Consider the following 12,756-nt stretch of genomic DNA (forward strand, 5'->3'; position numbering starts at 1 on the left):
GGTCGAAATTATCTTTTTTAAAATTGAACAGATTGAAGTAAAAAAAAGTGTAAATATTAAAAAGTATGGCCAATGCTACCATAGAATACAATCATCTTTCAAAGCAAGCGATAACTCAATAAATTAATCAAACTTAGGTATAAGTAAAAACGAAAAACGATTACACAGAATAATAGCTAAAGAGGCAGCTTCAAGTTAAACTAGGTCAGACTAAAAATTTACCCCATTCGTCTGCTCTTGACTTGGCATGGTAAAGATCTTCAACCCTTAGACTTCAGGTACATACAGGTCAATTGTGTACCAGCCTACTCCACTACAATTAATTTTTTATGTACCACTCCTAGACGTATCAACTTGAAGGCAAAAAGCTCCCCATAAAATAGAAAGAACATTCGTCTCACCTCTTGGGGAGAAGGTGTGTGGGTAATGCTGACCAGGCTGAGTGACCGCTGTCTCTGGCTGCTTCTGTGCAGTGTTCCCAGAGGCTGCTGGAATGTTGTGGTAGATTCTTTTGTAGTGGTTGTACACAGCGACAGAGAGGACCTTCTTTGCATGTTCTTGGCCGACCACATATCGGTCCAGAAATTCATAAATCTGTCAATGAGAATTAAATATTAGTATACCACACAAAAAAAGGCATGAAGCATCACAGGTGTTTCGTAGGAAATAACCCCATTTTTAAAAGAAGTAATCAGAGCTGTGCCACTAACACTCCCCCCCCCAGTTAGGATGTGGGCTGCTTCCGTCTTTCCGGTCAGGGCCAACCTAGGATGAGTGGGATACTTCTCAGCAAGACGAATATATTTGATAGAAATTCTTCTTACAATGGAATTGAAACTCACATCTCCTGCGAGCAACAGTGAAGCATTTAACTGCTATACAACAAGCATACGGTCAATCCAAATGGTAACTTATAAACAGAAAAGTTTAAAAGCATTCCCACTTCAATTAAAAAACAAGCACTTGAACAGGTGAAAAGTACTGTAAGTAGCACATTACAAAAACAAGGAAACAGTTTTAAAACTTCACATTTGCTCATGGATTTTAAAAACCATTACAGTAATTACATTTCCCTCTTTTAATCTAGACTGTTGAATAATAAAACTCTTGTTTTGATAAGATAACAACACTGTGCCTTCTCCATTTCCACACATCCAGGGTGACTGCCAACCCGGATTCTCAATTTTTCAGGGGGGGCTCATCCATTTTCCAGGGGCATGTTACATAACAATGACAGTGCATGCTCCATTTATACACACACACACACACGCATGTAGGTATATCATGTCCAGTCAACAACATGTCAGTGTGGCTCTGGGGTACTGTGTGAGTTAGGTATTTTTGTCCGTTCTTACTTATTTATATTTTCCCCTCCTCATATTCGCCTTAATAAAGTATATAACAATGAATCTTGTTTTGAGCCTGAGAAAAGCCTAGAACCAGATCATCCGACTGTCAAGAACCAGCTTGGGAGTCAAGATTTATTTAATAAACATGAAAAACAAACATTATTGCTCAAACTCAAAGTAGAGTAATAACTTGAATGGCTCAAGTAGACCTATTCAGTGTGAGATGTGTAAGAACTGTGCGAGGGCAAGATGCAGTGACATTGAAAATCTGCAAATCTTGAATAGAAAGGTGAAATATTGAAAATACATACATGTAATTTATGAGAGAGAGAAAGAGAGAGAGAGAGAGAGAGATGGAAGGAGAGACAGAGAGATGGAAGGAGAGAGAGAGAGAGAGAGAGAGAGAGAGAGAGAGAGAGAGAGAGAGAGAGAGAGAGAGAGAGAGAGAGAGAGAAGAAAAAAGTGTGCACATGATGAGGTCACACCTCTCTAAAAAAAACAACCAAAGACAATGAGACACGTACTATCACCCATCCAATGAAACGCGAACCTTTATGAGTATGAAGGATCCCACTTCAACACAAGGTCTGCACCAAAGCGCGCTTTGCAGAAAGCTCTAGTAATAATCAAAATTCTAAATATTAAAATTTGCTTCCACGTTCAGTTTTTGTCATCCGGTGTTGCCTTCAACCCTACCCCTCCCCCGACTATCTTTTAAAAAAAATAAATAATCCCCCCATTCTAGAGCCCTATACTTTGCAGCGCTCTGACTTTGAATGAACTTTGGTGACCTCAACGATCACTGGTACTCACAATGTGATGCAAACTCACAGGTTTACTGACCGGTCATGATGGTGAGCCCGACAAGACACTTGTTTAACTTTCTTTCTTTTTTTTTCCGCAAGAGACAGTACTGGAAAAACTATTGGTTTATTTTCATGGCGACACAGCATTTGTAATGCACAACCTGTATGTTACAAATGTTGCATTAATCAGACTGCTACTGGGAAATTTCTGGGTGGTAACGAAAGCGAAAGTAGACCGAGCTTCGGTATCACACATACACTTCCACTTGCCGCCATAGTCGCCTGTTCGCGTGAAACGTACTCCCAGGCCAGGGAAAAGCCGAATGAATATCACAATCGCGAGCGGCAAAAATGAATCCAAGGGCGTTACAAATATTTGAGAACTTTTTTGTATTTTCCCAGGGTAATTTACAGATTTCCTCAAATTCCCAGATCTCGGCGATTTTTACCAAGCTCCCGGGGGATTCCCAGGGCCTGGCAGTCACCCTGATATACTATAATTAATGGGAAAAAAAAAACCCCAACAAAGCCAGTACCACGCCCATTTATCAACCCCCCTTAGTGTTATTCACTCCCACTGCTCAGTGTTAGACTCCATCATATGTCACATCTCACAATCAGGAATGGCGAAATCTTACACAAGGCAGACGATTTTAATACGACAAATATCAATAATTACTTTTCTAGGTGGAGGAGGCGATTTCTTTTTCTGAGTGAGCTTTTCATCCCGAAATTCCTTGAAGCTTTTCTTTGAATCGGTCTCAGACAAGACTACAAAGAAATGATGACACTTCTCACATTTGACAAACCGAGTAGAGGCTGAAATCAGACAAAACGACAAAACACAAATGATTATGTCAGTGTACATACATTCAGATAATACAAAATGTTCTTATAAAATGCACATTTATAATATAAACCAAATGAGACTTTTTTTAATAAAAACTACTTTGTATACAAGCCAGAAACTTAAGTACCCCAGTTAAGAAATTTGCAGAAAAAAATTTATACAGAACATGAAAAAGAATGAAGGAAAAAAGCAGTTTTATATTTTTATAAACAGTGTATTGAATTTCACAGGTCCCATCAGTGCTGTGAATTTCACAGGATTCATATGTCTGCCCCAGCAAAAAACATTAATCAATAAGATTTTCCACCATTCCTTAATTATGAGGTATATGAATGCTGTTTGCTCAATATTCATGACCTGTATCACATTGCAAATTGCTTTACCTCTTCCACATGAGTAAACACACTATTTTAACGACCAACGGATCAATAAAATTCAGACCAGATGCTGTTTTACAGTTTTATATATAAATATTCATGCCGATCCATGAACACTGCCCATTATGTCAACACTTTTAACAGCTTTTTCCTTCAGTAACTCAGCCACACAGCACAGAAAGAAAATAATGAGGTCAAGCCAACCCAAGATAGTTGAGTTGATAACAGAAAGTGATTGACAGAGGAAATAACAACCACTTCCTATCCCCATGTCATTAAAAAAATATGACGAAAATCCGTACTTTTTCGAAGTTTCTGTACTTCCATACTAATTACGAAAATCCATAATGGCAGGCAGCTCTGAATAAGCAACATCTACTCAATAATTCAGTAACCACCAGCACTCCCACTAGCAAAGCAACAAAGGTCGAAGAGTCTGCCGTGAAAAAAAAAAAAAAAGGCAAAAGTACAGAAAAGCAACCCAGAATTTTACTTTCCTTTGAATGAAACTTAGTCTCTCCTTTCTAACCGATTTACTTAAGCTAAGCTATGGTGACAACATTTCAACTCAAGTCAAAATGGGATTTTCCTTATCGTTACAGAAAAAACTCTTTATGAAAATAGGACACTTACACACAAAAGTCTCAACATGAGTGCAAGGGTCTCCACACTTGGGGCAGCACAGCTGGTTGTTCCCTTTCTTGCCACCTTTCCCCTTGTCACCACTTCCTTTGCTTCCACCAGCGGACACATTCTTGGACTTTTTGTCATCTCCTCCACCTCCTACTTCATCTCCCCCGCCTGATGAACTAGACATCAGGCGAGTCATTGTTAAGACCCTCGATGACAGCTGATATCCATTATTCTGTTGGCCTCTCAGGGGCAGCTTTAAACGGTTAACACTGCTTCCTGTTAATGTGAAAATACATACAAAGAATTATTCATTTGGAAGGCAAAAAACCATGTTATTAATAAAATCTTCTTCAACGGAATACTGGGAGTTTATAAAATGAAGTGCATTAATTAGTTGAACCTGCTTTAACAGTCACACGTCCAAGACAATCCCCAGTACAATAGGCCACTTCCCACTTCTCTATTTTTTCTATATATTATAACGACACTGTTAAAGACATTCACCAGTTTAAGATAACCACTTTCCACCTTGACAAAGGGTGGCTGTCTTGGACAATTTTAAGTATATTTACAATTACAATGCACCGCTAAATTCTTCAGCTGCTTTTAAACTACCTACGCAGTATAACAACTTGAGCTGATGTTGGAATGACACAACCCCCCCCCCCCACCCAACACTCCCTAAAAAACAACAACCAAGAACCAGAAACACTGGTTGCACAAATGTGGCATATTTTAACGGATTATGTTCTAGTGAAATAGCGAATATCAAACTGACTGGAAAGCAAGGCCCCCAAGACCAAATCTGACAGTAGGTAAGCATCTAAACTCACCTGATCTAGGACGAACATGTCCTAGAATTATTCTACCACACCTGGCAGCACTGGACATACTGCAGGAAAGAGTTAAAACAGGTAACCACAGGGGCAGATTAATCTTTCCTGCAAATAAAAAAGAAAACAAAACAAAAGTCAAATTTTCAGCTTCAATATTTCAGCACATATATATAATTGCTATTGAATTATTGGTAAAAACGGGAATTTTTGGGGATCGACAGTATGTGTGCGCGATACGTACTCAAAGGGTTATTGAGCTTTACGTCCAGTCAATAAGCAATGGTCGAAACTCCCCACTTCCTGAGTGCTATCCTTGCTGCTCTGATAATGGCTTGCTCAGTTTTACTAATCCATTGCCACCAGTGCTTACGTCTCATTAAGACTGCTGTTTGACCAATTAAAAACAGAAATGATTGAACAGCTTATTCATTTCCGCAATCAACCAATACTACCCCTCCTCTGTACATAACAATGATTAGGGGAACTTTTTCCTTGGTTGGCCATACAATCAGTGCGGCAGGCAGTGTTCAAATTTCATAATTCCCTAACCATTTACACCTCTCAGGGCTCATATGGGTGAGGTAACAGCTACCCTCAAACCACACCCCTTCCCTCTCCCTCCCTCACCTGATGGCGTGCCGTAAGGGTTAGAATCTGCCGTTGGAACCAAACTGGAAAGCTTTATTTCAAATAAAAGGGTTGAACAGGCATCATTTTCTGTCTTCAATAAGTGAAAAGCTTCCAAAGGGGAACAATTTATTCATTCTTTTCCCTGGTGTGAAGGTTTTTGTCTAATACAAATATTACACAATACTATTAAATTTACCAAGGGGGAGCAGAGAGATCTGTTATGACAGGCTTCCATTATGGAAGGTATGCCCTCAGTTCTGATGCAGAAAATGCCCCCCTCCCCCCAAAATTTCATGCCAGGTCTCTCTTTACTTTTATACACACATATTATTAAAGTGAAAGACAATATGAATAAAGTTATTTATTTGTGAATTACAATTTATTCACTGCGGTACTGACAACAGAATGTCAATACAGCTGTCTTTTTCACTAAAAGCATGCACCTCAGGTGACCCAAAAAATGAGCTCTTATGTGATTTCAAATGGGAACAATCTCAGGAAAGTATATTTAAGTATTCTATTCAATTTCAAGGTTTACTCTGCCCACAACCAGACACCCACACTTTTAATCTGGCGTCCACCACACAACACACCCCTGCGATGATTTGCACCAGAGAGCTGAGATCGACCCGAGGTGAGGTGAGGAATTTTCATGTGACCACAACAACCATCATAAGAAAACAGCACAGCCCTCTCACTCTGTCACCCCCCCACACGTGGATGGTCACTGGCTTTACTTGTTGTGCAATGCCCAACACCATTCCCATATCTAACAAAGTTGCAATTTCAAGTAAAGTAAAAGAAGGCATGCGGTGTTTGCTTCCCTTCCATCAGTTCCAGATTGTAAGCAAAATTTTAATGAGTACCGAGTCTGATGGGTGACCTGTTTGCTGCTGACCCATTTCTCCATTTGGAATGTGCACTTATAAAGTAATAATCATATTAGGAAAAATTTGGTTCCACTCTGCCAGCATGCTTGAAAGGCAGATCATGCTTTAATCCAAGGTTCTATTAGGCGGAGGACCATTTTACCATGATGGGAAGGGAAACCTGAACTGGGCATTCTTCCTTATGTTAAGTTAGACAAACTACAATCCATTATTTGTAAGCAACTGTTTTCAAAACTCACCTCACAAAAAATGTCAGTAGGAATAGAATGAGACCCTCCAAACAAACAAGTATCAGTTATTTCAAGATTTCAAACTTGGCCTAGGTCAACTAACCCAGAAAATTTCTCCACTTGCTTGTTCACCCTCTAACAAACTGTACTGCTGAGGTCAAATGAGATGAGAATCTCAGTTCAAATTTCAGACAGCGAGGACTTCTTTAAATACCACCAAGCACCCTCTATGATAGACAGCCGTTAATAAAAAATAGATCTCTAGACATAATTTGTAGAGTGACTTACTGTACCAGACAGATAAGAGAGGTCCTGACCTTTGATAGATTTTATCTCTGCTCTTTCAGTTCCCCAGGTCAAAAACTAACCTTGACCAAGTATTGTTTGTCAACATTCCATGCCATAGAATATGATAGAATTATAGATAACTGTAACAGAGAGACCAACATTACTTGAGTCAAAAATCTCAGCTAAATCTACTTCTAAAAAAGGCTGCAGTTATTGGTACAATAGTGCGTATAACTAATTAGTTATTAGTACAATTGTACCAACAACCAGAGAGAGTTATTTGTAAAATTATTAGAATTTTGGAGTTTGCTGGTGCCTAAAATTGGTAGGCCCAAAAGGAAAAGTATACTTTAATTAAAATGTAAGTGTAATTATGACTATGAGTACGTTTCTTTGTTTTAACACAAAACTTTGAGTGGAAATCTTTGAAGTCAAAACAAACAATTAGACCTATGGGAAAAAATTGTATGTCAGTAGGGGTAGGATATAATTTTTTTAAAAACAACTCTCGGGACCGAGACTCGATCTCACACTCATAAAATAATTTGTACTTCTTCTGACGCAGACACAGTCATTTCGGCCATCTGAACTTTAAACATTTTAAGGTAGATTATGCGTTAATATATCTTAACAACACGTATTCACAAAAGGCAGCGCAACATAGATATCTAGATGTAGGCCTAGTTTTTTACATGGTGGGCATTGGATCGGCAGATGAGGTCTGCTGGCAAAAATTTTTTTAATGGAAGCACCGATCTACTAAGACAGAACATGTAGGCATGTGGGCATGTACTATTGTTCGGATAACTGTAGCAATTATTCGTACAATTGTGTAGCAATTATGCGTACAATATTGTATGGATAACCAGACAGAGTTGTTTACACAATTGTACGGATAATCACTCTGTCTAAAAAATGGCGTCCCTACCTCTACAAATTCAATTCGAAAAGTCTTGATTTCTTTTTTAACTTTGTACAGACTTTGTTGTGGTTCTGTTTCACATTAACTGCAACCACCCAACATCATTATCCATCCTTATGCCTGATTCTTCAACTTCTTTTGTCATGATATTGATTACGGACAAGCCCACCAAGCTTTCACATTTTACATACATTAATTTTTATAGAAATATGGATCTTCAGTCTAGAGGTCTATTAGTAGTATTATATTGGAGTATGAGAAGACTACACAATCCTTTTCATATGGTCGCTTTTAAGCACAAGGAGGCTATCCTGCTGTTTTGAGATAATCGAAGGTAAAGTTTTTGCCCCTTGTTCAGTTTCTTTAAAAAACAAAGAGAGTTTTCTCTATAACCAAACATATATACACATCAATGGAACCAAACTTACCCTATAGGTAGGGCAATGATCACTTTTGGTGTAGGTCAAGATTTCTGGACACCAAGTGACTATTCGGACTCGAGACCGAATAGACAAAAAGTATATTCGGACTCTGAATTGAGTCCAGCATGACGTCCGTTCAGACTTCCGACCTTTGTTCCTAAATATTTCTGGCATTAATGAAAATTTTTTTCGATTATAATGATAACAATCGAGGCGTGAGCTTTAATATCCAGTTACTAGATCTATCTAAACTGGCTCTCCCTGCATCATTTGAGCCTTTGCCAAAAGGTGAGATACCAGGGTGTGACAAATGAGGTCCAAAATCAACTTTTGTCGTAACTCTTTAATCATCCATATTATATGGCCTAATGATTGCTCTTACAGGCTCAGTAACTGTCAAAGCTGTATATGCAATGGTCTTGGTGTAATTCTGGTTTAAATGACGGATATAGTGAAAAGTTCATTCATAACAACGATGACACAAATTTATGAATAATCAAAGTTCCTTTCTTCAGCTAGGTTGAGGTTATATTTTGAGAAATAGTAAACAACTTCCAAAACTACATAAAATTGACAGGATATAAATTTTTAAAATTAATTTTTTATAAAATTACTTTTTTGAGTCATAATACTTATGAACAAACAGTAAGTGAGTAAAAAACTATAAATTATAAATCATGTCAAGTGTCATTGACCAGAATGGTCTATAAAAATAACACTCTGGTCTAATTATAGCCAAGTGATTAATAAAAACCACTTAACAATTATTTTTCAATGCAAACTGGTCATAGGGCATGTTATGAATAAATTACAGGTTCGTTCATAACCATTATGACACACTGTTTCGTTCATAACTATTATGACAAATTTTACTTTGGGCTGAAATAATTCAGTCATTCACATTAAATGGTTTTCATTTATGAGACTCTCCTCAAAATATGCATTTTATGTGGGAAGAATTAGAAGTTTATTCACTGAAAAACCCTCAGAATACATTTGATGGTTCGTTCGTAACAATTATGACAAACTTCAGTTTTGACCTAAAAATTTGTACATTTTATCTGCATTTCACTTAAAAATTTTTTTAAATGAAGCTCTCCTCATCATATGTATCTGTGTACATGTTTTTAAAGTTTATTGACGTTGAAAAGCCCTCAAAATGTATTAAATGGACAAGAAGTAGTTCGTTCATAACAATTAATACAAAAATAAAATACTGATTTAAATATAAACCTATACACTTATGATAAAAATCAAAATATCAGAATGTAAGCAAGGTCTAATACGTCCTCTTGTTGGGTTAAAATAAAAAATACACCCCAAAACAACTGTAAATTACATGGAATGAGGTTTCGTTCACAACCATATGATAAACTGTTTCGTGCATAACTATTATGACAAATTTTACTTTAGGCCCAAAAACTTTACTTGTTATTGTAATTCACATAAAAAATGGTTTTCATTTATGATACTCTCCTCAAAATATGCATGGTATATGTAGGAAGAATTTAAAGTTGATGCACTGAAAAACCCTCAGAATACATTTAATGCACGGCGCACCGGCAGTGGAATTTTAGTTGCCGCGGGGGGTTCCCCTTCGGGCATCTTATCATGTCGGGGTCACTGGGGTCAGCTCCCTGTCGCCGCCCTGTCTGGGCCGACTTAATTTTTGGTACTTTTCAACGTACAATTTTAGGTGTATCCTTGTATTTATGGTAATTCTCATTTAGTGCACCCAAAGCACGCATTTCTGCTTTTGAGACTCAAAAAAGAACGGACATTGTAACTTGTCTGGACTAGCATGAATTTTAAAAAATGGATATTAAAAAAAAGGCCTCGACAAAATCTGTCGAACTTTTGGAACATGAACGGCATAGCATTGGTGCAGATACTCAGAAAAGATGGTATCTGCGCATATAATAGAAAGCTGTAATTTTGCAACTTTATCCATCGGGCACACAAATTTGCTATAAAGTAATTCCTCCAAATTACAACTTTATGAGTCTAATAAAATCGTGAATATTCGCATATTTTCTCGAAAGTTTATAAAAGTTACCATAAAGTTTCTCTATGAAAAGTACAAATCGATTTTAGTGCCAAAATACATTTCCAATGTAATACACGAACAGTATCTGTTACACTCCAGAAATTCCTTACTTTTCTTAAAACGCTTAGTCTAGGTTTTGTAAGCTGACTGAATAATAAGGATGACTTCTCTTAATTGGGTTATAAGAATAATTTCTAGCTTTCCAGGGACACTGAATCAGCACCAGACTTTTCCAGCTTTATTTTTGGTTTCTATGACCATTATCATCGCTTATATTATATCTTTTTAGTTGTATGCAGGCTGCCACAGCCACAGCATCATTCATGAACAAACGCAGAGTAACTTTCTCTTTTCTCTTGTTTAATAGTAAAATAAGAACTAACGTTGATCGTTTTTAGTTTAAAAATGCAGATGTGCATCTTTCTTCTCTTATAACTTGACTATTACTACTTGCGCATATTTAAGATTTCTCATGGTAAAAGACATGATATTTGTAGCCAGTTTAACACATATTTTGGAGAGATCTGTCGTGCTTTTTAAAAATTAACAATCATTTATTCATAAGTTTGTAATAAAATAGGACAAATTGGGTACTCTACAAACACTTGTCTAGAACAAAAACTAAGGCACAGAAATTAACCATTCTAACGCAGAATAAATCTCAAGACATTGAGCTTTTAGTACATCCGCGTAATGGTTTGCTGTGTGGGATGGGGAAGAAGTTATATCCTTTTAAACATAGTCAAAAATGCGAACTTCCTCACTGACACCGGCAAAGTCGCTTCAGGGCTCATTAACCCCGTGACCCCGAGCTGGGGAGCTCCGGCGGGCTGCTGAGTCACGCTAACTAAAGGTAACAGAATCGGGCGAAAAGTGACGCCGTGAATGGTTCATTCATAACAATTATGACAAACTTCAGTTTTGTCCTAAAAATGAATATTTTGATCTGTTATTCACTTAAAAATATGTTTATTAAATGAAACTCTTCACATAATATGTACATGTTTTTAAAGTTTATTAACACTGAAAAGCCCTAAAAATATATTAAATGGACAAAAAGTAGTTCGTTCATAATAATTACTACAAAAGTAAAATACTGATTAAAATACACACCCATACAGTGGTAAAAAATTAAAATATCAGACTGTAAGCAAGGTATAATACATCCTTTAGTTGGTTCAAAATTTAAAATACATCCCAAAATAACTGTAAATTACATGGTATAAAGGTGTCGTTCGGTTCATAACCATTAAGACACACTGTCACGTTCATAACATTATGACAATCCATTATGACAAGCATATTTTTTGCTTCTTCTTCACATCTCTTTTGAGTCGTCATCACACTGTTCTTCCATGTTTATGCAACAATGTAAAGGACGTTGTGAAACAGCGAGAAGTCCCACACATGATATTTTGTGTAAATATCATATACGCTGTTTGGTCATAATATTATTATGACAAACCAGGTTTATCTCAATAAAATTACTCTTCTGATGGATCAATGTCAAACCAATGTTTTAATACAGTAGTCTCCGCCTAAGATCCCACTGCCTACGATCCCGCTGTTTTAAGAAAATAGAATTTTTACTATACAAAAGTCACCCCTAAGATCCCGCTCTGATTCACTCTGAAGGTCTACGTTCGGCTAAGATCCCGCATTTCAGATCATAAATTGCGGAAAAAACCCCGGGCGGGACAGCCGATCAACCAAGAGTGAAAATTTGAGATCAATAAACTGTCCGTCGCGTCAAAGATCAGCTACTATCGTGAATGTGATCACATACACGTTGTAAAACTCGATGAAGCGATACAATGTTTGCCCCAGACGAGATCACATCGGGGTGTGAACTGACCGACACGTTTGTTTTCCTCGAGCATCGCACTCACACCTGAGCTATCCCCCTAAACTTACATCACTCACTGGGTGGGTAGGGCCTACACGTTCGCTCCAGGCGGGATCACATTGAACTGTGAACTCTTCCCTGACCATTGCAGAAGTTGTTTCTACTCCCGAATTTGCGAGACAGACTGAATTTTAATTGGTGTGTTCACAACGTAATGGTGTGTAACGACAAAGGCGGTTGGGGGAGATGGAAAGCTATAAATTTTCGACAGGTAAGTGGGAGGGGAGGGGCAACTTGAGAAGCGTAGATCTTGAGCCTCATGATAGGATAATAAGTGAAAATGGCACGCCTCATCCCACTATGCGCTGAGATAGGTCATCAAGGTTAACCACTCTTTGCTCGCCATACGTCATAAACCCACCAAGAGGTCATGTCAGTTCATTTTAGAGTGGAGGGAGACCATTTTACCGATTGTAAGCCTTAACATGGGTCACCATAGATTCTTCCCTGGGTTCGTCGGTTAAGATCCTGGTTCGCCTAAGATCCCGCTTTTCCTTGCTCCCGAGCACCGGGATCTTAGGCGGAGACTACTGTACTAGTCATTCCCGGAGATGGCATGTTTAACAATTT

General features: G+C 37.8%; 1 protein-coding gene across 1 annotated transcript in view; it reads right to left on the minus strand.

The window, feature by feature from the left end:
• LOC101853707 (ATP-dependent Clp protease ATP-binding subunit clpX-like, mitochondrial) overlaps nucleotides 1-12,756 on the minus strand; it is a 32,237-nt gene that overhangs the window by 14,331 nt on the left and 5,150 nt on the right. The window contains exons 2-5 of the mRNA XM_005102247.3: nucleotides 4,849-4,956; nucleotides 4,016-4,291; nucleotides 2,835-2,974; nucleotides 402-594 (exon numbers count right to left, since the gene is read on the minus strand). Of these exons, the coding sequence (XP_005102304.1) occupies nucleotides 402-594; nucleotides 2,835-2,974; nucleotides 4,016-4,291; nucleotides 4,849-4,906 (667 nt within the window). The 5' untranslated portion in view covers nucleotides 4,907-4,956. The remainder of the gene's footprint in view (nucleotides 1-401; nucleotides 595-2,834; nucleotides 2,975-4,015; nucleotides 4,292-4,848; nucleotides 4,957-12,756) is intronic.

This window comes from Aplysia californica, unplaced genomic scaffold, assembly GCF_000002075.1.
Source record: "Aplysia californica isolate F4 #8 unplaced genomic scaffold, AplCal3.0 scaffold00318, whole genome shotgun sequence".
In the NCBI taxonomy this organism is placed as follows: Eukaryota; Metazoa; Mollusca; class Gastropoda; order Aplysiida; family Aplysiidae; genus Aplysia; species Aplysia californica.